Source organism: Abramis brama (assembly GCF_963993115.1).
Source record: "Abramis brama genome assembly, chromosome: 23".
NCBI lineage: Eukaryota > Metazoa > Chordata > Actinopteri > Cypriniformes > Leuciscidae > Abramis > Abramis brama.
The window spans coordinates 9,057,751-9,084,024 of NC_139985.1; the positions used below are offsets into that span (position 1 = coordinate 9,057,751).

The 26,274-nt window shown below is 37.0% G+C and overlaps 1 protein-coding gene across 4 annotated transcripts; it reads right to left on the reverse strand.

Annotated features, from left to right (window-relative positions):
- Nucleotides 1-1,286: 1,286 nt before the first annotated feature.
- LOC311074907 (serine/threonine-protein phosphatase with EF-hands 1-like) lies at nucleotides 1,287-25,084 on the reverse strand. 4 transcript variants are annotated; one of them, XM_084101871.1, is made up of 18 exons: nucleotides 24,927-25,084; nucleotides 24,162-24,292; nucleotides 23,922-23,954; nucleotides 22,578-22,705; nucleotides 22,247-22,307; nucleotides 19,338-19,507; nucleotides 18,458-18,572; nucleotides 17,982-18,028; nucleotides 17,651-17,817; nucleotides 17,405-17,441; nucleotides 16,929-17,078; nucleotides 16,384-16,758; nucleotides 15,440-15,625; nucleotides 14,988-15,130; nucleotides 14,774-14,880; nucleotides 14,394-14,557; nucleotides 11,655-11,739; nucleotides 10,980-11,562 (listed from the first exon to the last, which is right to left on the reverse strand). In XM_084101871.1, the coding sequence occupies exons 2-18, from the start codon at nucleotides 24,214-24,216 to the stop codon at nucleotides 11,363-11,365; spliced, it is 2,223 nt and encodes a 740-aa protein (XP_083957997.1). In that variant the 5' UTR covers nucleotides 24,217-24,292; nucleotides 24,927-25,084; the 3' UTR covers nucleotides 10,980-11,362. The 4 variants fall into 4 exon arrangements, with proteins under 4 accessions (XP_083957996.1, XP_083957995.1, XP_083957994.1 ...); XM_084101870.1 differs by lacking the exons at nucleotides 11,655-11,739; nucleotides 14,394-14,557; nucleotides 14,774-14,880; ... (12 more) ...; nucleotides 24,162-24,292; nucleotides 24,927-25,084 and adding exons at nucleotides 1,287-1,552; nucleotides 1,691-1,834; nucleotides 3,418-3,543; ... (4 more) ...; nucleotides 9,575-9,748; nucleotides 9,859-9,977 and having other exon boundaries at nucleotides 11,207-11,365; XM_084101869.1 differs by lacking the exons at nucleotides 11,655-11,739; nucleotides 14,394-14,557; nucleotides 14,774-14,880; ... (12 more) ...; nucleotides 24,162-24,292; nucleotides 24,927-25,084 and adding exons at nucleotides 1,287-1,552; nucleotides 1,691-1,834; nucleotides 3,418-3,543; ... (4 more) ...; nucleotides 9,575-9,748; nucleotides 9,859-10,022 and having other exon boundaries at nucleotides 11,207-11,365.
- Between the last annotated feature and the right edge of the window lie 1,190 nt (nucleotides 25,085-26,274).

Here is a 26,274-nt window from a genome sequence, read left to right on the forward strand (position 1 = left end):
GTACATAGAATAGTGAAAAAAATTCCCTCATCTAAAGTAGCCTACTGTGTAGGCAACTGTAATTGATGATTCTTTCAGCTCTCTCTCCAAGATGCAAAAATTCTGATTGTTGTGTCATCAGTTTTGCTACCTAATGTTTACTCATTGTTAAAGGTTTTGAGAAATGTGTCCTTGACTCCTTGTTCTGATAACGAATGGTGCGGGAAACTGGCCTGAATCAGTTATAATGTGTAAGCAATCTAGAAAAACTGCAATGCAATTAGATTCTTACCTAAATCTGCTAGACGTTTCTGTGATCGGGATCTTTTTATTGATTTCATTCGTCTGATGGCAAAAAAGTAGCCTGACGTCGTCATACTCAGATTCATATCATATTCGAAATTCTATTCGAACTTCCCGACCTAAAAATGTTGTGGGCGGGGCTAAGTTCGGCTGGCATCCAGGCTAGTAAAAAAGGTCTATCCATGATGAAAGTGGAGCGCGCGGTCGGAGAATCAGCTAGACTAACAATTAGCTACGAAATTAATCTCACACATTATACGGACGCGATTAGAATTCTCAGAGGACTTTTGAGTTAGCCGAGAAGCAGCAGTAATTTTCCGACTCGCAAACAAATGGAAAAACAATTAGTAAATTAACTGGGCTGTGCTGTGTGTTTTTAATTGACTCACAAAGAACCAGTTCATAGTCATTTGTTAATGAACTTGACTCGGCTCTTTGATTCTTTAAGTCAGTGAGAAACTTTCTCATAATTATGACTTAACAACTCAAAATAATGAGAAACTTTCTCGTAATAATGAGAAATGATTTATGATAATGATTTCTAAATGACTCCAGGGGGTTAGATCCACTCCTTATTACTGGCCTACCAAGTTACTCAATGACTCAATAGGCAGGGTAAGAGGCTGGTAAAGATTACCACTTTCTTGTTAAAGGGTTAGTTCACCCAAAAATTTAAATTCTGTCAGTAATTACTCACCCTTATGTTGTTCCAACTTCCAACCCTGTAAGACTTTCGTTCATCTTTTCATTTTCTTCTGTGTGGGCCTCTGATTGAGTTCACATAGTGTAACAGCACAGGCTTCTGGGTTGTACGTCAGAACGTAGGCTCACTATTGGCCGGGGCTGGTCATGCGTGTGATGCTGGCCAATAGCTAACTATCCCTAATAACTAACCCTTTAAGGAATAACAAAGCTGAACTTTATAATAATAAATACCATAGTGTACAGTGAGACTTATTTCAAAAACAAACTTATTATTCCAAATATATATTTTCTTATTTTATTCATACATGTGGGTGAAGAAATACAAAATATGTTGTATTAAATACACAATATAATTAAATACAATACTGTATGCAAAACAAGACAAATAAATGAGATCAGTCCTCTTCAGTGCGAGGAGCTGGTGTGTGTGTGTCTATTGGCTGGCAGTTTTTTCGGTTGTATGGGGATATTCGGTGTGTTTCTGGACAGGCACATTTGAAGCTGCCTCTGTGGTTGATGCAGAGGTGAGAACAGCTGCCGTTCTTCAGCTCACACTCATTGACATCTGACAAATATCAGAAGGAAGAACACTTAACAGCAAGAATTCATCTCTCATTGAAAAACTGCACATATTTTGGTTGTGTATATATGCATGCATCAGTCTGTGCTGCCAGTGGCAGGGTATGCATGTTTGCGTGCTGACCTTCACACTGGGCTCCATTAGGGTGCAGTCTGTATCCACGAGGACAGATACATCTGTAAGTACCTGGCAGATTCAAACACTTCCACTCGCACGTGTGCAACTGTTGTTGCTGGAGGACCTCGGTTTCCTCACACTCATTAATGTCTACAAACAAACCAGAAAATACAACTTTTAAAATAAAAAAAATACACATCTCAATATTCATTATCTTAGAAATCATCTATGCAGCTCTTAAAGGGGCTCTTCCTGGCTCGATAATGGCAGTGGATTGCAATCAACAGATTGAAGCTCAAAAAAAGTGCATCCATTCATCATAAACAAACTCTAAATGACTCCAGGGGGTTAATAAAGGCCCTCTGAAGAAATATGATGAGTTTGTGTAAGAAAAATATTCATATTTAAAACTTTATAAAGTAAAATAACTAGTTTCCGGCCAAAACCAGAAAGCCGGAAGCTAGAATTTTACTCTGTAACATGTTAAATATGAATATTTTTCTTATTAGAATTTTTTTTAATCTTATTTTTCTTAATTGTATTAATTCTTCCACTTAAAGAGAGGGGCAGCAGGTCCCACCATTTGATATCCCGTTTCAGACCAGGGGCAGGAGGTTAGCTTTATAGAGGTCCTTGCAATTGTATGCAGCCCAGATTCCCAAATATTTAATCTTGTTTGTGGTAACTTTAAAAGGAATCGAATTGAAAGAAATACCTGTAGCAGCTGCATTTATTGGGATTAATTCGCTTTTTTGAAAATGTATTTTGTAGCCAGATATCCCACTAAATCTTTCCAATATGTTCAATAATTTAGGGAGACAAGGCAAAGGATCTGATAAATATAACTACGTCATCTGCATAGAGTGAGATTTTACACTCCATATTCCCTTTTATGAATTCCTTTAATAAAAGTGGCTTGATTACAATGGAAAATAAAAAGTGGAGACAGCGGGCAGCATTGTCTGGTGCCTCTTTGTAAACTAAATAAGGCAGATCAATTATTATTGGTGCGAACTGCAGCCATTGGGGAGGAATAGAGGATTTTAACCCATGATATGAAATTGGGGCCAAATCCAAATCTTCCTAGAGTGCAGAAGAGATAGTCCTACTCCACCCAATCAAAGGCTTTTTCATCAAGTGATATTAAAATCTCTGGTATGTCGGGTGGGGAGGGACTGTAAATAATATTTAAAAGACTTCTAACATTAAAAAAGGAGTGTTGTCAGTCTGCCGATTTAAATGCTTGAGCTATTTAAAGCAGGATGGATTCTGATTGGCTGTCATTGTTTTATCGTTTATAAATGGAAAAAAATAATCATGAATGTGAATCCAACGATATAGTTTCTCTGTGTTGTTACTGATATATTTGTGGTGTAGACTCTGCTTTTATTTTTTATTTAGAATGATTTTTAGAACTATATCTTTATCATTATTGTTTTAGCTATCGTTTTTGGTGTGAATGGGCCTTAAAGGAATAGTTCAACCAAGATGTTTTAAGAATATTGAAAATAAAGACATTCATACAGGTTTGGAACAAATTGAGGGTGAGTAAATGATGACTTAATTTTAATTTTTGGGTGAATTATCCCTTTAAGTTTCCTGGTATTAGTCTACATATACAGTAGTAAGCCTGTGTATTACAAATCAGTGTAAATAAGACTTTACGACCTCTTAAGACATATCTGCTTCTGTCCACCAGTGTTAAGATAAATTAAAGATATGTAAAGTCTGACCTATGCACTGTCTGTTGGTGCTGTCCGGTTGGTACCCTTCGGGACACAAGCACTGGAAACTGCCTGGCGTATTAATGCAACCAAATGCACAGAGAGCCCTACCAACATGCTGGCACTCATCTACATCTGAAAGTAGAAATATTAAAATTAAAGGGTTAGTTCACCCAAAAATGAAAATTCTGTCAGTAATTACTCACCCTCATGTTGTTCCAACCGCGTAAGACCTTCGTTCATCTTCGGAACACAAATTAAGATATTTTTGATGAAATCTGAGTGCTGGATCACTTCTCCATAGGCTGCTAGGTGACCGAAACTTGCTGGCCCAGAAAAGTTATTAAAGAGATCGTTAATATAGTCCAAGTGACTACAGTGCCTCAATCTTAAGTATATTAAGCAACGAAAATACTTTTTGTGCGCAAAAACAATCAAAAATAACAACTTTATTCCACTATTCATTTCCTTCTCTCTGGGCCTCTAGTTGGTTCACGTAGTGTTTTTGCGCTGCGCGTCTGTGTTACATGTCACCACGTAGGCTCACTATTGGCCGACGCTGGTCATGTGTGTGATGCGTGATGACGTGCAACACAGACGCGCAGCGCAAAAACACTACGAGGCCCAGAGAGAAGGAAATGAATAGTGGAATAAAGTCGTTATTTTTGTTTGTTTGTGCGCACAAAAAGTATTCTCGTCGCTTGATATACTTAAGATTAAGCCACTGTAGTCACTTGGACTATATTAACGATCACTTAATATAGTCACTTGGACTATAGTCACTTGGACTATATACACGGTTGGAACAACATGAGGGTGAGTAATTACTGACAGAATTTTCATTTTTGGGTGAACTAACCCTTTAACTACATCAAGACTGTATATATACACTGTATATATATATACTGTATATACCTGTGTAGATATATATTGCCAAATGACATTTTAACTTTAAAAATGGTTGTGTCATTGGCAATGTATCACACCAGACACTAATTCACTCACCAGAGCAGGATGTCCTGTCTGGAGAAAGCTGAAACCCTGGACTGCAACTGCACCTGTATGAGCCCAAGGTGTTTTCACAGACCTGCTGGCACCGGTGCAACTCCTCCACACACTCGTCCAGATCTATAAATACCACAGACAGGCACATGAAAAGACCAGAACACATACTTGCAACAAGTACTAGCATGTGCATGAATGAACACATGGACACAAACAATGATGAAGAAGATTGATATCAAACACATTCCAATATATTTAATATATGCAGATGCATGACCAAGTATACAGATACACACTCACCCAAGCAAACATTACTTGTCAGGATGAGCACAAAAGGGATAACAAAAGTTGTACAGCTATGCAAAGAAGAATTATTGGAATTTGGAGCACAACATTTTTTCAACTCTGTTTACACCTGTATTTAGTGATCAGTTGATCACTTGTGATCAGATCACAGAGATGGATGTTAATATCAGGTGTAAGTGACAGAAGAAATTACAAAATGAAAAGGATTTGGCCTTCAAAACGTGCTGTTCATCACACATGAAAACACAGGTAAGTGTTTGCATGCTGCATCGCAAAATCTTAAATTTGTCATAAAGTTGTCATAATTATTTCACATATACTTTTGTGTATGCAAGTAGTGCACTTAGATCCAGTTTGTCTGAATAGAACACAGGCCACCTGTTTAAGCATTCATAGAGTGATATTCCTTAAAATCTTAGACTAGTCCATTAACTGCTAAAACTCATAAAATGAACCTTAAGCACTCTGTATTTCATGTGTAGACTCTAAAATTAAAGGTTCTTTATCGGCATCTATAGGGGCCTTCGCACCGGAGGAACCTTTTCATAGTTCCTAGAACTAATGGCTGAAGTATCTGCTTTTCGGAGTGTCCGCACCGCAGGAACTGGGAATTATTTTAGTTCTAGGAATGCCTTTTGGGGGAACTAAATTAGCTCCTACTTCAGAGTAGGGTCTAACCCAGCACTATAGGAACTACCAGTGACGTAAGTTTACGCTGATTGGCTGAACGCAAGCAAAACACCAGCACCCGCCATAAAAATAAAAGCTATGTACATGAACTAACTCTACGAACATGGAAAACAGTGACAGATGGACCTCTCAACCTTTACACTTAACCTCTCAACGCGACAAGCAAAAACAAACAACGGACCAAGCAAACATGTTTCTATGAAGAACCTTCAACATCCATGGAACCTTTCTCCTGCATAAAAGGTTTATTATAGTGGATTATATTAGATATTATAGTAAAAAGGTTCTTCAGATTATTAAAATGTTCTTCACACTAAAAATTTTTCTTTTCAGAACTGTTCACTGAAATGTTATTTGAGGAACCCAAAATGGTTCTTCTATGGCATGTGAAAACACCCTTTTTGGAAACTTAATGTATATTGTCTTTTCATCCTTATGTTGGACAACTCTTAAAACACAGTGTGAACCACACACACATGCTGTAGCTTGTCTTTTAGGTCTAATTAACAGCCTGATATGGGTCAAGAATTCAATGCTCTGGGGTGACACCAGAGGGTGATGTTGAGTCTTGAAGGCATTCAGGGCTGAATGGACACACCACAGCTGGTTTGCAAACCAAAACCATAAATCTAAGACACACAGGTCAAGGATGCGTAAACAAGCTTTTAACCTGGTGTCAAGAGCACCTCTTGACAAAAAAAAGAAAAAAGAAAAAGAGTAAGCCGCCATTCCAAAAGTGGAAAACCTATAATCACTGGAGTCTGGCTGTCGAAAGAATGCTATTCCGTGGTCGTTTTGCAGTGGTAATGATACCACAGTCAATAGATAAGATTAAACGTGCATGTAGTTCCTCTCTCACCTCGACAGGTGCGCTGGTCCTCCAGAAGCAGGAACCCTGGTTCACAAAGACACTGGGCACGATTCTGTTCATTAACATGACAGATCTGAGAGCATCCTCCGTTGTTTAGGGAGCAAGGAGTTAACTCTGCAATTAAAATAAACATACTATGATGAAATTAAGATCTAACTAGTTAAAAAAAAAAGGATGATCCAAGCCACTGAACAGAGAAAAAAGTTTTTTAAATGCTTTTGAAACAGAAAGTGATAGACTGGTATAGAGGAAGAGTGGATCCCTTTCAAATAGAGTGGTCCCTTTCAAATAATATAGTTTATTTTATTAATATATATTATTAATAATATAAGATTTATTAATATAACTATATATAACTATTATATATATATATATAGTTTCAAATAATATAGATACACTGTGTGTGTGTGTATATATATATATTTTTGAAACAGAAAGTGATACTTGAAACTATATATATATAGTTTCAAATGGTTTAAGTTTAGAGAACAGGACATGATTTGCTCACTGCTGAGAATAAAATCCCACATCCGCAGTGGTTTACATATCCTCCGACCTAATGAATTTACCTTGTGTAGACAGGAAACACTTTTGACAATTACATCATTTTGAAAATTACACTTTGTTTAACAGAAACAGCCCACTAAACAGTGGTAAACTTAATTTGATTCAATAAGAATATACATTCATGTGCATTTTTAAAATAAGATAATGTGTTTAACAGAACACATGAGGTCAAAACCTATAGGTAAACACATATTCCCAGATGTGTCTGATGACATTTAAAGCCATTCTGAGGCCATCTGTGTTGAACATTTATGCCTATCACCTGCTTAGAGGAGAGATGAGCAGGATATTACACAGATGTCATATCTACAGACATGTAAGATTGGAGTGTGTGTGAGGGAAGACAGGAAGGAATCAGTATGGTAAAAAGCACCAATACAATAAAAGCACATAAACAGGCTTATGAACAATAAATCTTCCTAGCAATTTTCATGTCTTCAGTGAGCATGTGATACAACCCTGTTAAATAAATCCTTAATAAAGGATTTAATAAATCTATAAATAAATAAATAAATAAACATTCTCTCCTTAGGATGAATTGTTTGAAATGTTCCTGATAAATACAGAGTACCATTTCCTCTTCATAAGAAAAAAAGTCATGCTTTGGTGAATCAAAATTATGACATAAAAAGTCATAATTAGTAGATATAAAGCTGAAATTATCAGATACAAAATCATATTTATGACATGAAAGTTGAAATTATGACAAAAATGTTTTATTGTCAATTACGACTTTTAAAAGATATGTTATTTCGATTTTACCAAATCATTATTTATTTCTATGTGGTGGAAATGGGCTTCCATAGATAACAGAATAAATGTAAAAATAATGTTGTGTGCACTATATAATGTTGCACTTTCACTGTCTTCAGATTGTGCATTTAATGTTAAAAATGTATTTTCAATTTTATCCTGCAAAAATAACTTTCTACATATTTAGTTCTAATACTGTATGTGTCGTATCTTACCTAAGCAGAGAGGTGTTTGGCCACTCCAATGTCCATTGTGTTGGCAATAGCTGTAAACATCACCATTGGTCAAGGTGTATCCAGGGTAACAGGCATATTGAATATAATGCTTATACTGAAGCGGGTCGGGATTCTTTATCGACCGAAAGTAGAATGTTCCGTGAGAAGGAAATGGAGGGTAGGGACATACTGGACGACGTTTCCTTGTTGGAAACCTTGGAAGATCTTTCCAGACTGGAGGACCAAAAGTTTGTTTGGGGTCACTATGATTGTTTCTTTCATTTACTTGACCATCATCAGTAATGTCAGAAAAGTTATGAACGTCAGTTTGAGCCTTCGGAAGCAGGCCAGACATTAGTCGGGTAGCCGTCGTCAAGACCGTCATGCTAGATGATGTATGTTCTAGTGTTGGAGATGATTCCTGGAGGTCTGGTCTTTGTTCACAGAGTTCTCTGCAGGTAGAGGAAACAGACTCATGTTTAGACACCATGAAACCAGGATAGCTTGTTGTTGGAGGTGCAAAACTCTCAGTGGGGGCTGCATATGGATCTTTTGTGAAGAAAGTCCTTGACTGTAGAAGGTCATTTGTGCCCAGTGTGTTGATGTTTGTTGCAGGTGTAGTTGATGTCCAGTGTGAATTATTTTTGATGTATTCTGGTAAAGTCTCAGCAGCTGTAGTGACTAAGGCTCTTTGAAATAGTTTGTCTGTACCAAGCGTGGACTGATGAGGTTTTTTATTTCTTCTGTATGGTGTTTCAGTAAATGTCTGATCCATGACCTTGATTTGTTGAGTGTCCATCACTGGGGTAACGAAGCTGGTTTGTGTGGTGGTGGTTAAAAATGAGGATTCATGAAAGGAACTGACTAATGACATTATGTTGACATTGGTAGATGTCATTGGCACAGGTTTCCGAAGATCGGAGTTCCCGATTGGATCCTTGAAGTTTACAGGGTTGAAGATTGGCTCAGCCCTTCCACTATCTAGTGTTTTGTCAAACAATAGACTCTTTGAGGGCTTTTTCTCTCCTGGTTTTCTTATATTTTTCTGCTTGTTATCTGTAAAGTCAAGTCTGATATGAGGGACCTCAAGCAATGCTGATTTGAGAAAAGCATCCTTGGGAGCAGTGATTGCGAGGGTGTTTAAATGGCTATGTAAGCGAATTTTTAGATTTGTAGGAACATCACGGCCCTGCGCTGAGACGGGACCATGTGATGATTCTTGCTTCAAATGAAGAACACTCATGATATCAGCTACTGTAAGAACCAAAAAGCAAACCATAAGGAGAACAAACAGATGGTCAGTTGTACATGAAGTCACTGCAGCAGTGATTTAAAAGCATAGGCATAAATAAGGCATATAGTAATAGATCAAACAGTTTTATATGCTTGATTCAGATGACATACATTTGCAGACAGGCTTAGTGCCGTTCCAGCTTTTCCCTTTGCAGTAAAGCAGCGCATATCCAAACAAACTAAATCCAGCATCACAGCTAAAGAAGGCCAGAGATCCATCTTCAGACACCATAGTCCTGCCATGCAGGAGATCGCCAGGGCTGGGGCATCCTGACGCTGGAGTACAGAACAACTTATGGTATGGCTGTAAGTATCAATACTATATTAGAGACCCTATAAAATATTGTAGGTTATTTTTTACCTAGCTTTAGCTCTTGACAAATCTCATCTGCTTCATTGATAAATGTCATAGTAAAGAATTTTGTATATAGTCACAAGTATCTACAAAACACATGAGTTCACTAACCCACACACAACGGTGGGTCTCTGGCCCACTGTCCAGACACACAGCTGCTCGTACGGTAACCGTGGATCCGGAATCCTGGATTACAGGTGAAGGTAACAAACAATCCTCCATACCGGAAAAACGTACGCCCATTTTCCAAGTGCCCGAAACCACTGCAGCCTTTATCGGCAACGCCTAAGTGAAAACCATCAGAAATACTAATACACATGCAGATACATTTTCCTATGACCTCTATCTCAATCAATATACAATGTCAATTACAACACATTATCATGATAGTGTACCTGGAGTTAGTGTCCATAGCTGGGACAAACAAACACACAGCAGTGCACCTCTCCAACCTAGCATGATTGAGCAAATTCCACCGTATAAAAGAAGCTGTGGAAATCCTGAGAGTGTCCGACTGTAGATGAAGATCACGAAGGAAAACTGAACTTTAGAGAGTGGTCTTGAGCACGTGGAGTAAAACGATGAGGGGAAGGGAGAGGAGAGGGGAGGAGACATGAAACAGAATAACAGGACTTTAAAACCTCCTGGACACTCCTCTTCAAAACAGGATGAAAACAGAAACAGACAGTATGTTTCTTCTTGTTAAGAGGAGTAACAGCAAGTCAGCTCAGATGACTTCAGATGAAAACACTGCATAAAACCCCCCCAAAAATGTATTTTGTTTTTACCTGTGTGAATATCAGTGTTCTTTAGTATTAATAATATACTATTATAGTATCTATATTTTTTTATATATATTTATATTTCATTTTTTTTCATTCATTTTAATTTGAGCAATTTTAGTATTTAAACATATTTTGCTTCAGTTAGATGCTAATGCAACATATCTTTATATTTTTAGTTTTTGTCAATTGTAGATAAGCGGGTAGACAAAGTAATGATGTCTTTACAAACTGGAAAAACTAAACACTGTACCAAACACTACATGTGTAAAGATATTAAATGTGATTAGATTTATGGCATTAACATTTACATGTTAAAGGAAAACTGACCATCCTTTGGAATTTTGCTAATTTACTATAGGATGTTGCACGACAAAATATTGTTCAATTGAATAATTAAATGTTATGTAGTTAGTCAAATCTATAAAGCAGGATACAAGGGGGTTCAGTCTTTACATAACCAATCTAAATGAAGTATGCGCCATTATTGGTAATTAACCAGTGGACAAAAAAACTAAAATTTCCTACAGAATATAAAAGTAAGGAATGTTTTTTTGTGTGTCTTGCCAGTTTTCCACCAGGAAACACAGCAACATTTATAAAAAAAAAAAAAAAAATGCCCCCTCTATTTTAACCCTTAACATTTTTAAATAAGGTCTGGTGATGGTATAAATTGACATTTTAAGTTTGTTAATAATAGATGTTACGTTGTAAACCATGCACAAGATGCAAACAGAGAGGTTAATATCAGAGAAATATCTACAACAGAATGACTCACGACTCAAAGTGAAGTCACAATTATAGGGTTATGCACTGCTAAACAATTATTCTGCCCTTGTGAATTGCAGTGCAACACAATAGCTGTGACTGCATTTATCCCCGCATTTTCATCATATTTTAACATTTTATTACACATTTATTTAGTTACTTATATCACAAAACTAAGATTGAAACCGCTTACCTTTATTAAAAATGTAAATCCTGGTATACAGCGTAAGATTATGTACTATGAGTAACTGCTTATTGTGTCCATAAGATGTTAAAAAAATAAAAAATAAAGATGAAGTGCCAAAAATGATTTGGAATTCTGTCTTGTCTGTGATCTGGTCATGCAGAATTAACCCTGCTGCTGCTCTTTGACATCCAGTTTATGAACCACCCTGAAAGCCTCCAGGAACTCATTAAAATCAATGCTGCCATCTTTGTTAAAGTCTATGCTTCGAGCCATGTCGTCGATCGCCTGGTCATTCACAGCGACCCCCAAATGAGAACTGAAGAGCTTCCAGGTCTGACGAAACTCCTCGATGGAAATCTGACCTGCGCGTGAGCGTGGAGAAGTGGGTTATGATCGGCACACAATAACCAGCATTAAAATCTCATTGAACAAACAGGAAAGCAGTGACACTAACCTGAGTGATCCTTATCAATGATGTTAAATATTATCTCTAGGTCAGTTCTATACCTATAAAGAGTTTCAGCCAAGTTTGGTGTTACCTAAAAACAAAAAATCAAGTTTTTATTAAAAAATAAATCCTATATTCTACCAAATATTTCATATTGCCTGTTCTGCAATAGCTTCAAATGACTCAACCAATCAGAGTTTAGAGTTGCAGCTATCCATTTTATAATATTAGTTTCACTATTATTTACTATTTCACTATTTACTACTATTTTTTAGAACAATTTCATCAGATTCCAAATAAAAAGAGAAATATATCAATTAAGATTCATTACCTCTGATATACAGTGAGGAAAATAAGTATTTGAACACCCTGCTATTTTGCAAGTTGTCCCACTTAGAAATCATGGAGGGGTCTGAAATTGTCATCGTAGGTGCATGTCCACTGTGAGAGACATAATCTAAAAAAAAAATCCACAAATCACAATATATGATTTTTTAACTATTTATTTGTATGATACAGCTGCAAATAAGTATTTGAACACCTGTCTATCAGCTAGAATTCTGACCCTCAAAGACCTGTTATTCTGCCTTTAAAATGTCCACCTCCACTCCATTTATTATCCTAAATTAGATGCACCTGTTTGAGGTCGTTAGCTGCATAAAGACACCTGTCCACCCCATACAATCAGTAAGAATCCAACTACTAACATGGCCAAGACCAAAGAGCTGTCCAAAGACACTAGAGACAAAATTGTACACCTCCACAAGGCTGGAAAGGGCTACGGGGAAATTGCCAAGCAGCTTGGTGAAAAAAGGTCCACTGTTGGAGCAATCATTAGAAAATGGAAGAAGCTAAACATGACTGTCAATCTCCCTCGGACTGGGGCTCCATGCAAGATCTCACCTCGTGGGGTCTCAATGATCATAAGAAAGGTGAGAAATCAGCCCAGAACTACACGGGAGGAGCTGGTCAATGACCTGAAAAGAGCTGGGACCACCGTTTCCAAGGTTACTGTTGGTAATACACTAAGACGTCATGGTTTGAAATCATGCATGGCACGGAAGGTTCCCCTGCTTAAACCAGCACATGTCAAGGCCCGTCTTAAGTTTGCCAATTACCATTTGGATGATCCAGAGGAGTCATGGGAGAAAGTCATGTGGTCAGATGAGACCAAAATATAACTTTTTGGTCATAATTCCACTAAACGTGTTTGGAGGAAGACGAATGATGAGTACCATCCCAAGAACACCATCCCTACTGTGAAGCATGGGGGTGGTAGCATCATGCTTTGGGGGTGTTTTTCTGCACATGGGACAGGGCAACTGCACTGTATTAAGGAGAGGATGACCGGGGCCATGTATTGCGAGATTTTGGGGAACAACCTCCTTCCCTCAGTTAGAGCATTGAAGATGGGTCGAGGCTGGGTCTTCCAACATGACAATGACCGAAGCACACAGCCAGGATAACCAAGGAGTGGCTCTGTAAGAAGCATATCAAGGTTCTGGCGTGGCCTAGCCAGTCTCCAGACCTAAACCCAATAGAGAATCTTTGGAGGGAGCTCAAACTCCGTGTTTCTCAGCGACAGCCCAGAAACCTGACTGATCTAGAGAAGATCTGTGTGGAGGAGTGGGCCAAAATCCCTCCTGCAGTGTGTGTAAACCTGGTGAAAAACTACAGGAAACGTTTGACCTCTGTAATTGCAAACAAAGGCTACTGTACCAAATATTAACATTGATTTTCTCAGGTGTTCAAATACTTATTTGCAGCTGTATTATACAAATAAATAGTTAAAAAATCATACATTGTGATTTCTGGATTTTTTTTTTTAGATTATGTCTCTCACAGTGGACATGCACCTACGATGACAATTTCAGACCCCTCCATGATTTCTAAGTGGGAGAACTTGCAAAATAGCAGGGTGTTCAAATACTTATTTTCCTCACTGTATATAGTATTTAATTCACTGGATTACCCAAATATAAGCATTAAAGGCAAGGTAGGTGATTTGTTCCAGATTTTTTTTGTTATGCTGATTGAAAGTCTCTTCACATCCTGATAGCAATCACTAAGTTAAGGTCTAAATGTATTTATATGTATATACATATCATCTGTGGAAGGCGTAGGCCCATAAAATGTTCGTCCAATCATTGAATTCGGTCCGAATGCCATGGTACAATTACCAAAACAATGAGCTTATGCTGTGTTCACGCCATAACTACAGTCATTTGTTAGAGATGGAAACCCTTGACGTTATACTCGGAGTGGTTCGTGACTCGAATTTGTGTTTCAATGGCAACACTATCAACGCTGAAATTAATCTGCAGCAGTCAGGTGATACAGGTCAGTGCTCTTTAAGTTGTTTACGTTCATTATTATTGTAATGTTATGTGCTTTGAGACATGAGGTAGTTTAACGCTGTCTCTCGTCTTGTAACGCTTAGTAAACTCTGCAGTGTGCATTCATTTGTTTTGATGGAGGCATGGCTTTGGAGACACTCTGAAGGGAGGATGGGATCTCATGCTTTCAAAGCTAACTTGCTATTGCTAGCCGTTCAAAAAAATATTTTACCACATGGTTATTAAAATATAAACCATTTTTTAAATTAAATTGAAATGATTATAAAGTGACATATAATGTTACAGTAACATGATATATATTTACTCATACTGTGATATACAGTAAGATTTGGGTCATATCGCCTACCCTTACAGGCAAAATATAAATATAGATGATTAAGATATTGACCGGAGGGATGGGCTCTCCAAGGCTGATGTCCTCGAAACAGGATTTGTACTCCACGTTGCCATCCGTACCAAGACGGGCCAGGCGTGGGCGCAGGGTTCTCCACGGTAGATCCAATCGCAGAACAGACTCCACCACCTGAGCCCACTCGCTAGTGGAGATGCGGCCTGATAAAAGACAGATAAAACAACAGATTACTTTATATAATATAACGTAATTAGTGCTGTCAAATCGATTAATTGCAAATGTCTGTGTGTGTGTGTATATATATATAATATATACACATATATATTTTGTAAACAAAAACTTTTTTATGTTAGATGCGATTAATCACGATTAATCAATTTGACAGCACTAAATATAATATAATATAATATAACAACCTGTGTTGTCTATGTCATACTGTTGAAAGGCAGCCATCAGCTCAGAGCGGTGAGCATACAGCTTCTCTTTCAGAGCCCTGAGTGCTGAACCTTCTGCAACACGAACCCTAAAACAAATACGTTGATAAACGGGGACACTTCTTCATAACCTGACACACAAATTCATATACTCAGCACCAATTTGTTACTGAAGGAAGTGAGCGGGTTAGATTACCTCTGATGGAGGGTGAGTTTTCTGGTGCTTCGACTGACTTGATACTGGAAGAAGCGTGGGACGAGTTCAGGGCCCAGTTTGATATACGCTCCACGGTTACTGCCCTCTTCATAGTAGTTAGATGCAGAGAAAATAGTGATAACCTTGGATAAAAGGAAGACAATTGCTGAAAATAATTCTAGTACTAAAAATATACAGTATGAGTTTAAAGACTTGAGCTCAAAACTGAAGGGTTGTGGTCTTTCATCCAAGTCTGTTTGATTTGAGGTTATCCATTTGCAAATGTACTGTTCGCAAATAATTTTTTTTACCATGTTTACAGGACAGTAACATCTCTTTTATGGGAAATTGGATGCATGCAAATATATATATTCGTAAAGATAAATTCACTACAAAAGTATAAGAAGTGATGTTGGCATAATGACAAAATGGATTATGTTTCTCATGCTCACCTGACCATTGTGGCAGAGCTCATAGCCCTCCTGTTTGCACTCATGTGACCTGATCAGCAGACAGAGGCCGTGTTTCTGCAGCAGAGTCTGGGTCACGTCCGGCCCAAAGTAACAGCCTCCACCACGGAAAGAGTTCAGACTGCAGCCATTATGATTTTTAGGGTCACTCCAAAGGATATCGACAACCTGTATCAGACAAATTATGATCATGTGTTCATTGTTAAAAATGTCTATAATAGGACTCAAAAAAATAATTTTAGAACAATTTAGAATTGAACATTCGGTTACACTTTTTACCGAACATTCTATATTGCCTATAGAAATACTACAGTCATTTTTCCATAACTTTCCATCAGTTTTCCAGACCTGAAAAAGGAAACACTTTACAATAAGGTTTCATCAGTTAACATTAGTTAACTACTTTAGTAAACATTAACTAACAATGAACAATACTTCTACAGAATTTATTAATCTTAGTTAATATTAATTTCAACATTTACTAATACATTATTAAAATCAAAAGTTGTACTTGTTATCATTAGTTAATGCACTGTGAACTAACATGAACAAACAATGAACAATTAGTTAGTTATATTAACTAACATTAACAAAGATTAACTAATACAGTAAAAATGTATAAATGTTAGTTAATAAATTAACTAATGTTAACAAATGAAACCTTATTGTAAAGCGTTACCAGTTAACTTGGCTATGTGGTTCTCGATTTCACAAAAAAATCTTTTATAATTCATAAACACATTTTTTGTGGAAGCTCAAAATTCTTGCATCTCAGAACAGTTTTAAATGACTCCAACAAACTGAGTCATATTATGTACTGGAGCTTTACGCCAAATGGATTTCCAAGGCAGAACGGTTTCACATCCAAGATAGAAGCTATTTGTCACACACTCTCACCAACAAAAACAAGAACCGTTTCAACTCACTTGCTGCCATTCCAGTTCTTCTCGGGGCGGCTCGGGCGGCTCCAGGGAGACGAAGGAGTCCAAGAAGGGGACCTGGAGCACATCGGTGGGGCTCGGCAGACTGGGGGAAGGAGGAGGTCGGCGTGGAGTGTTTCGCGACGAGACACGGGGGGAGCACATGGATGATGAGGAGGAAGAAGATGAGGATGAAGATGAGGAGCAGCTGCCCTGCTTGGTGCAGTGCTTCTTCCTCCTGCGGGAGGCGCGACTGGTGCGGCCTGAGGCGCGAGGGCTGTCTAACCTGGATCTGCTGCTGTGTCTGCTGCTGCTGCGACTGCAGGCCCGGACGCTGAGATCATCAATGCTGCGTTTGGGCACCCTGAGAGCAGACTTCACCTGTACCATGTACACGTAAGGGATCGTCCTTTTTACATTATTCTGCTTATTACATGGATGCTTACCAGATAAATAAATAAATACACAAGAACTATACCTTTAAACTGAAATTATTTTTATTATGTATGAAGAAAGACTATAAATCCATCAAAGACAAAAAAAAGACCTACTTTATGTCTTTCAACAGTGCTCAGAAAGTCCAGATCAGTTTTGTCCGATATGCCACCATGAACTATAAGGACTTTGTTGTCAATGACAGTTGCAAGAGGAAGCAGGCTGAACACATCCTGAAACACTTGAAGGATTTCCCTGCCATGAGTCTATTGAAAGATCAGGAAAAATGACTAAACATTAATTTAAATGTCCAGTAGATGGCAGTAATGTCTAATATTCAGAAGTGAACCTCACACTTAAAAATGACACAAGTGTACAGTATATACCGTACATATATATATATATATATAGTTGATGAATATATATTTCAAATAATTTAGAGAGTTTAAGGCTTTCCTTTTCAGCTGCCTTAAGGATTAAAATAAAATTTACTTTTGTGTAAATAAAACTTTGCTATAATCAAAAGATTATTACACATTCAACCTCTTTGTTTTGCATAAAACACCAACCTTAAGCACACATAAAAATCTACCTTGTACTTCTGCATGACTTCTCTTGTGAATCCGTATCTGCAAGAAGATAAAGAAGTTACTCACCAACAGATATGATTTTTTTTTAAATCAGTTTAAAAAAAAAAGATTGCTTTCTGAGGGCGTCCTACTGGCGGTGTACCATTTCGTTTTTCACCGACAGGATGCATTGACCATGGAAGAGCTTTTGTTTGGTTTATTAAGTCATACCTTCAGTAACCATTTGAATGTGTGATCTAGCATGTTACCTGAGGTTCATGATGTGGTCCTCATGATTGCCTCGGTTCAGATGCATGTGATCGGGGTAGAGCAGTAGGAAGGCAAACAGAATGATGATGATCTCTGTAGATTTCTTTCCTCGATCCACAAAGTCTCCATTGAATATGTAGGGGTTCTCCGCGGAGGGCAAACCATTCTGAGTAATAAGGCAATACATCTTAAATAAGTCACCAGTGATGCCCAAGTGGCTTTAATGAACTTATTCTCTGGCTTTGCTTAGGTACATTACCTCTGCACCAATATGTGAAATGCAATCACTAGAAATGATATTCTACATCTAAACAATCAATCTGCATTTACCTTGTAAAATATAAGCAGTAAGTCATCCAGGCTACCATGCAGATCGCCTGTGTGAAAGAGAAAAGTCGGCATATAAAGGCTGTTTATCATTCCAAGGAATAAAAATCAAATATTGGGATCAGTGATGAAAATATGCAAAATAGTATAACGTAATGTCTTTTAGAATATTCCAAGTTGGGAATTCAGTTATTCATGCATGCTTTTCTGTTCTAATTTAATCTGGAGCACTGTCGAGTATGAAATTGTGCAGGTTGGCTGTGATGAGCCCATTGAGGTACAGTGAAGTGCTTTATGAAGTGCAAAATAAATAAACACTCATTCATTCATGCTGCCATCACTTTTTCCTAAGCAAGATATCGGAAATTTAGCACATATCTCAAATGCACTGCTGCAACTTATCAGATATGGATTCTATAGAAATATCAACTGCATTTAAATTAATATTCTAGTATTTTACTAAATACGTTGCGTCTCACCACAGATAGTTATCTCTTTGGCATAGGACGTCGACAGGTATATGACGTTTGGCATCTGTTTCAAGAACTTCTTTGTTTCATATAGTAACTGCAGCACATATTTCCCATGAAGAGTCTGAAAATGAGATGTAGTCATACATTTGCATGTCAACGCATTAACTTTGTTTGCAGCTCCTAAAATAGTTAAATGTTTATAATAGCAGAAAAATATTTCAAGTTTTTATTAAGCTTATGTTTAGATACTGTTTATCAAAAAAACTATTGAAAATATATATATACAGTACCGTTTAAAAGTTTGGGGTCAATTATTAAAAATATTTAATACTTTAATTCAACAAGGACACATGATAATGATCAAGTGACAGTAAAGACATTTATAATGTTACAAAAAATATATATTTAAAAATAAATGCTGTTTTTTTATTTTCTATTGATCAAAAAATCCTGAAAAAAAATCTATTGCTGTTTCCGCAAAAATATTAACTGTTTTTAATATTGATAATAATTAGAATTTTTTCTTGAGCACCAAATTAGCATATTATAATGATTTCTGAAGGATCATGTGACAATAAAGACTGGAGTAATGATGCTGAAAATTCATGAAAATTAATAAATTCCATTTTAAAATAGAAAACCTATTTTTATTTTTTATATACAGTATCTGCCTTGCACATTCGGCAATGGTCGTTCAGTGTTAACTGAAACATCAAAAAAAGCATTCTGAGAATGTAAGGTATGATATAGCATATATAATATAGCACAATTTGTAAACCATTTCATGTTTGCTAGACAGAGCTAAATAATGCACAAGATGATTTTGGTTTTTGCCAGAAGGCTCATATTTGTTCAGACGATTAGTGAAAGTTTTATAGTGTTGTACCTGCTCCTCTTTAAAGGCACAGAGCAGGGCATTGGTATCAGTCACGCTCAGCGGGAAGGAGAGATGAGGGCCGCTGTACGACTCCGGCACCACAATCTGCTCGTACTTCAACTGCCTGACCTCCTCAGTTAAAGGGTCAACCACAGAGTCCAGGAGGTGAGAGATCAAGTCTGGAGGAAACAGAACATGGCTGCTGTCATGACCATATGGGAAGTATAATATAAGAATCATATACAATAAGTGTCACATTCAACTTATTTAGTATGAATAGGTGTTACAGCAAAGCAATCGCAAAACAATTTTGTGGTACTTGAATGGTGGAAAGGGTAATGGAAAATGCATCATCTCTGGAATATTTAGTCATCGAATTAGTCAAACAAACCATTTAAAATGAAGTAGAAAAGGCTAAATGACACTAAAAATAATGAAAAACTAAAAGGAAATAGTCATCGTTGGTTATAGGAGATAAAGCAACCCACTTTTCCGCATACAATTTTTAACCTTCTTTCCTCCCCAATTAACATATCATGTGAGAACTATCCATTAGTATAACCTGTAAAAACATCAGTCTGATAAATTAATGTAAATGTGAATCACGGAACACTCTGGAACATCAAAAGGTTTGTGTTATTGTTAAGCATGGCTGGGCATGTGGCAAAATGAGCACACGGGAACATCAATACAGGCGGACAGGCAATATCTGTTTCAGTCTTCAGATATTAAATAAATGATTAATTCTCAACCCGGAGTCTATTATGAAAGGCCTATTTTGATTGCCCATCAAAATACCCAGCACACACGGTGCTATAACACAATGTACCATACTTCAATTTGCATGGCGTCTGGCCCTGCACAGGGATTTGAGGAGAGCTGACCCATTGTGTCATTCTTGAAAATGTAAATTTGCAGTGTTTCCCATAAATTTATGCAGAGAGACTTGAATTTCAGGAACAGATGTTTGTATTGAAGAGAGAGCAAATGTAGCATTATTTTTTCTAACCTTGATTTAACCAACATCTACTGGAAATCATTCCCTGCTTCCTTAGATTGCTACTGATAAACAAGCAATATTAAAGGGATAGTTCACCCAAAAATGAATTCTGTTTTCGTTCCAAACCTGTTCGGTTTTCTTTCTTCTGTTGAACACAAAATATGATATTTTGAAGAATGTTTGTAACCAAACAGTTGATGGGCCCTATTTAAGTTTAGGTATTGGGTTAAGGGATTTAGAATATGGTCATGCAGAATAAGGCATTAATATGTGCTTTATAAGTACTAATAAACAGCTAATATCCTAGTAAATATGCATGCTAATAAGCAACTATATATATATATTTTTACAATTTATTTTTGATGTTTTTGCCTTTTATTGGATAGGACAGTAGCTAAACAGGAAGCGAGGTGGGAGAGAGAGGGGGGACGGGATCGAGAAAGGTCCACAAGCCGGGACTCGAACTCGAGTTGCCCGAAGCACAACGGCGCTACATGTTGGTGCACTTGCCCACGAGGCTAATCGGTGCTGACAAGCGAGAATTGGATCCTAAATCAAGTGTTACCAATAAATTAATACTTTAATTCAGCAAGGATGCATTAAATTGATCAAAAGTGGCAGTAAAGATATTTGTATTACAAAATTCAGCCAAATACAGTTCTTTTGAACTTTATATTCATCAAAGAATCCTTAAAAACACATTTCCACAAAAATATGAAGCAGCACAACAGTTTTCAACAATGATAATAAAACATGTTTTTGAGCAGCAAATCAGCATATTATAATGATTTCTGAATGATGTTTCTGAAAATTCAGCTTTGCCATCATTGGAATAAATTATTTTAAAATATATGAAATAGAAAACAGTTACTTTAAATTTGGATAATTTACATTAATATTACTGTTTTTACTGTATTTTTGATCACATTAAATACAGCCTTGGTGAGCATAAGAGATTTCTTTCAAAACATTTAAAAAAAATCTTGCCTTGTCTGCTCAGCGCACAAAACTAGACCTTTCAATATTAAACCTGAAGATACACTTTATTATACTACAATAACATAATTCCTATACTAATCATTCTAAGAGCCACAGAAACAAGAAGCTGAACCTGAAATCCATCCAATCCAAGCCCTAGATACATGATTACCTGACAAGACTAGTCGTGTGTACTCTCTGCTACTCAATGCGAACTGATTAAAAGTCAATCTAGTATCATCACAGGCTAAAGCAAAGAACCCCCATGTGAAGAATCTAAAATAGTGAAAAGAACATTCAGTTGGGTAAAACAATTGACTATTTGTGCCCATGAAGTTTTCAGTACTTTCTTCAAAAACATTGTAAGAACATTCTATGCAGAGTCTCTCTCAAGCTTCTCCTACTGTTTTCTCTGTGAGCTCATTTGGGTTTCCGCTGCTTGACTAAAGATGGGACTAATTGTCTTGTGTAATTCTGCACTTTGGACAGCCGCCTGTGGAGGCTGGATGCTGCATTTCTGGCTCTCTCTGCATTACCACAACTCAAAATGGGATCTCCCAAGGTTGCTAAGCAACTGTGTCTCCATATAGTGTGTTTTTGGAATCACTGAAAGGATAGGTGTGTAATCCTCAAGAGGGAGACTGTTTGATGCAAAATCACAAGTACCATGGGCTTTCCAAAGGTGTGTTGAGGGACAGCCAAATTCAGATGATAATGAAATAAAAATCATCTATTTAGCAGTATCAAACCAATATAGCCTGACAAACCACCATGGATCAACCAATAGAGTGAGTTCAGAGGACTGTTTTTCCGGCCAATAACAAATGGGAGCGTTTGAATTGTTTAGACATTGGCAATGCAAAAATTACACACTTTACCTTTAAGGAAAGAAGCCTATTAATACAAAATTTGTATCTATATACAACACTTCATTCGTTACCTGGTCCATTCCCATTTATCTGTGTGAAGTTGTCCAACATGAAACTGAAGAAACTGGAGAGCTATGAAAATGAAAAAGATGCAAACTCGTGTCATAATGAACCATCCATTAATTTAGTAGAAAAGCACAATTTTAATATCATTATAGAATAAACAACAACAGCATCATCATTTAAACAACATCAGTGCAAGTTTATTAAAGGGAAAGTCACACAAAAATGAAAATGACGACAACATCTTTGGGTGAACTATTCCTTTAAGAGCAAAGTGAGTTATAGGTTGATTTGTTTTTATATGTGTGAACTGGCCATAAGAACCAAGTGTTTTTATACCTGTAGCTGGTCCTGTTCCCCTGCATACTCAATGGACTGAAAGATGTTCCACGTATAGCGTCTTCTCATCTCCAGGCGGGCAACATAGCGTCTGTACCAACGCTGGATGAGTATAGCAGCTTTTATGGCTAAATATGTTAAGAACACAAAAAGAACGCAAGTGGCTGATGTAAACAATCCTTGAAGCTATAGTTGTGTAACGACAGTTTTTAGACATATACTAAATGGGAAATGCAGGCAATGGGGGTTTTCAATGCACCACAAGTGCCAGTTTTTAAAAGCAAAAACTTATAGCTGATTTGAGTATTCTAATAAGGAAAAATCACTCATTTCTACCTGCATCCAAATATGCATACGTCCATACTTAATATGCAAAAGCAATAATATGTCTAAATATGCAGTAGGCATGAAACAAGACCTGGGATGATCTACTACTTGCTCTGAGTTTCGTAAATGTGCAACCATTGGACACTTTTCTATCCCATGGGGCAATGGGAGCGGCAGAACTTTCAGATTCAAAAAGTTAAAAAATTAAAAATGGCAGGGAATTTTTTTTTTTAAGTGTAAATGTAAGTGCTTCGGTATATAAAAAAGGTGTTCCTCACGGTTAAATTATACTTGTTTAACAAAACCTGAGTAAAGTAAAGAGAACATAAACATCAAAGGACAATGTCAACACGGCGGATGTAGTGCTGTATGTCCGGGAAAGATTTAATAATTTCTTGAATGCTCACATACAGATATATTAAAAATAAATGATTAAAACCAGTCCACAATAGCAACCCTGCAAAGATGTACTATTGGTACAGCTGATTTTCATTTGTCTTATCAGATTCACATTACCATGCTATCATCATCATTCTTTAATGCCCATACAGCTCTCGGTACAGGGACACTTGGATCTTTTACTGAACACTTGAGTGCAAAGACTGCTAAAAATAAACCTTGTCTCAGGGGGTCAATATCACAGGTGCTAATTAAAGAAGTGCAAGGAGCAGTTAAGGAGAAAGAACACAAAACAGACGTCAGAGACAAGGCATTGCTAGAGAATACACACCCATAGAGAAATGATGAGCTGTGTTCGAGAAGGATGGGATAATTGCTCATTCATTATATTTATTCTAAATGATCACAAAAATAACATTTGTGGGTTTATGCAAACTGGATTTAAACCTGACAAAAGTCATACTGGCTGCTGCTTTATCTCAAAAAACTAATCTAGTTCGTACTTCCAAAAGTACATTTCTACATTGGTGAAATTGTGCATTCATGCCAACTAGTACTTCTTTATAGCCACAAATGGGACACAGACAGTGATGACAGATGCTGAAGAAAGTGCCTTACTCAGAGCTGGGCTGGGCTGCTTGACGGAGCCATCTGTGTGAGAGGTGATTAAATTAAATTGAATAATTTGAGTAAAGCCTTGGGGGTTGAAAAACAGAACCAGAACTAGAGCAGTATTTTTCAACAAATAAATAATGCAAACTTGTTGAAACCAGGGTTGTTGCAAAGGGGAGAGGAAAAAGAGGTTAAGCTATATTGCAAATCACATTAAAGCAATAGGGATAAAGAATCAATATTTACCCGTTTCAGAGGGTCGTGTTTGGTTCTCAACGGCAATGGATGTGCCGCATCCCATGATGGTACTGCTTGCTTCAGGTCATGAATCTCTGAAATTCTTGAGGTCCTCTTCTTCCTTTAGTATTCAGAAATGCCTGTGCAAAGACATAATACAGAATGATTGTAACTGAAATAGCTTAAACCTTATCTGTACCAAGACCGAAAGACTGAAAAATATTTTTTCATTTTAGTTGAATACAAATCTGAAGATTGAGAAAATGCATCCTCCGGGCTATTGTTACCACTATTAATAAAACAGACCTAATATTTAATTTCAGGGCTGTTTTGATCTTCATAATGAAGTGGAATGGCATTAGAAATAAGCAGCACTGTTTGGAACTAATCCATCATTACAATAATGTGTCTCTGTAGATTAAAGCAAGATACTTACTGCAGATCATGCTGGACTTTAATCTGTGCCCTAAAGAGCCTTTCAAAAGGCCCTTTTAACAGTGATCAATCTCTGGGAGCGGGCACATGGAGAGAGATGTAGACTGTTGATTGTCATCTTCACAGAACAGAAATATAATAATAGTTGACTTATATTTTGACTTAATTTCCTATGCCTCTCAAATATGCTTAATATTTCAAACTCTCAAATAGGTATAGGCCATTTAAAAAACATTACTGACAAGGTATTTATTACTTAGCAACAAAAACGGCAGAACAAACAATCCTACAATTAGTAGCTGGGACAACAACGCATAGGAAACGATATGCATAAGTTACCTTTCCGTTGTCCATCATTCAGTACGACACGCATACGTTGAGAATTAGAGTGGGAAAGACGTATGATGAAAAATCAAATATTCATTTCCAAACGTGAAGGGATGCGATAATAAACACCACAGGTGTCAGATGAGGCTAGCTTGAATGAAACGCAGAGGCGGTTTGTTTGACGATTTGAGAACACCTCTCTCTCAGTGATTCGTGCGAGTCTAGTGAGGGGGGTTTGGTTCATCCCTGTGACTCGAATCATTTGGTTCAGTAAAAAGATTCATTTACTAGCCCTTTATGCAGTTGTGACAATAGGTGGCGAACAATACAGTGTATTTTGAGTAGTCGATCGATGAATCATTGTCAATAGCTGAATGTTATCGAGCCAAAGAAAAAGAAAACATTAATAGTCTCTGAAAAAGTCCTTGCCTCATTAAATTGTGTACACAAAATATCAGTTTACAAGTTCATAATTCTTTTGTCTGCTTCATTTTGTGAACAAGATTGATTCATGTTAAGAAATAAACGTTCAGTCTGTAGATCTTGTTGAACGATATTTTCCTTTCTTTCACGATCAGTAGGTCCAACCAATTAATTAATTTTACAAAAAAAAATTAAATTACTCCTCATGTAGCCTAGTTCCAAACCCTTAAGACTTTCGTTCATCTTCGGAACAAATATGAAGATCTTTTTGATGAGGTAAATCGAGCTTTCTGTCCCACTGCAGCTATGCAACCTGATGCTTCAAAAAGTTCATAGAGAGATTGTAAAACTAATCCATAGAGTGGTTTAGTTAACTTGTTAGTTATAACTAAGTATAATTAATGTTGAAGAGACACTTTGAATTTAGGCTTTTATTCACATAAACTATACAGCAAACCTTACTGAAGCTCAACCAAACCTGCTTGACATGCGAGAACAAACCTCTTGCAGAAGCTCAAATGTGCTGCGTAACACACGAGAATCAATGAACCTCATTGGTTCTCTCATGCCAAGGGAAACCTGCTTTGAGCTTCTGTTTACCACAACAATCTATTTATACATTTTTTGAAGCATCAAGTGCAGCTGCCAATGGAGAGACAGAAAACTTTCAGATTTCATCAAAAAGATCTTCATTTGTGTTCCAAGGATGAACAAAATTCCTACCGGTTTGGAAAGGCATGAGGATGAGTAATGACAGAATTTTCATTTGTGGGTGAACTACCCCTTTAACAGCACACATTCAAACTCAACCTTTAAAGGCAAACAAAATAAAAATAAACATTTAACCGCTATAGACTCCAGCAATTTTTTTTTTTTTTTTAATGAGACTCTACACATGTAAAATTAAGATCATAGAAAAATTCAGAAGCAATATGAG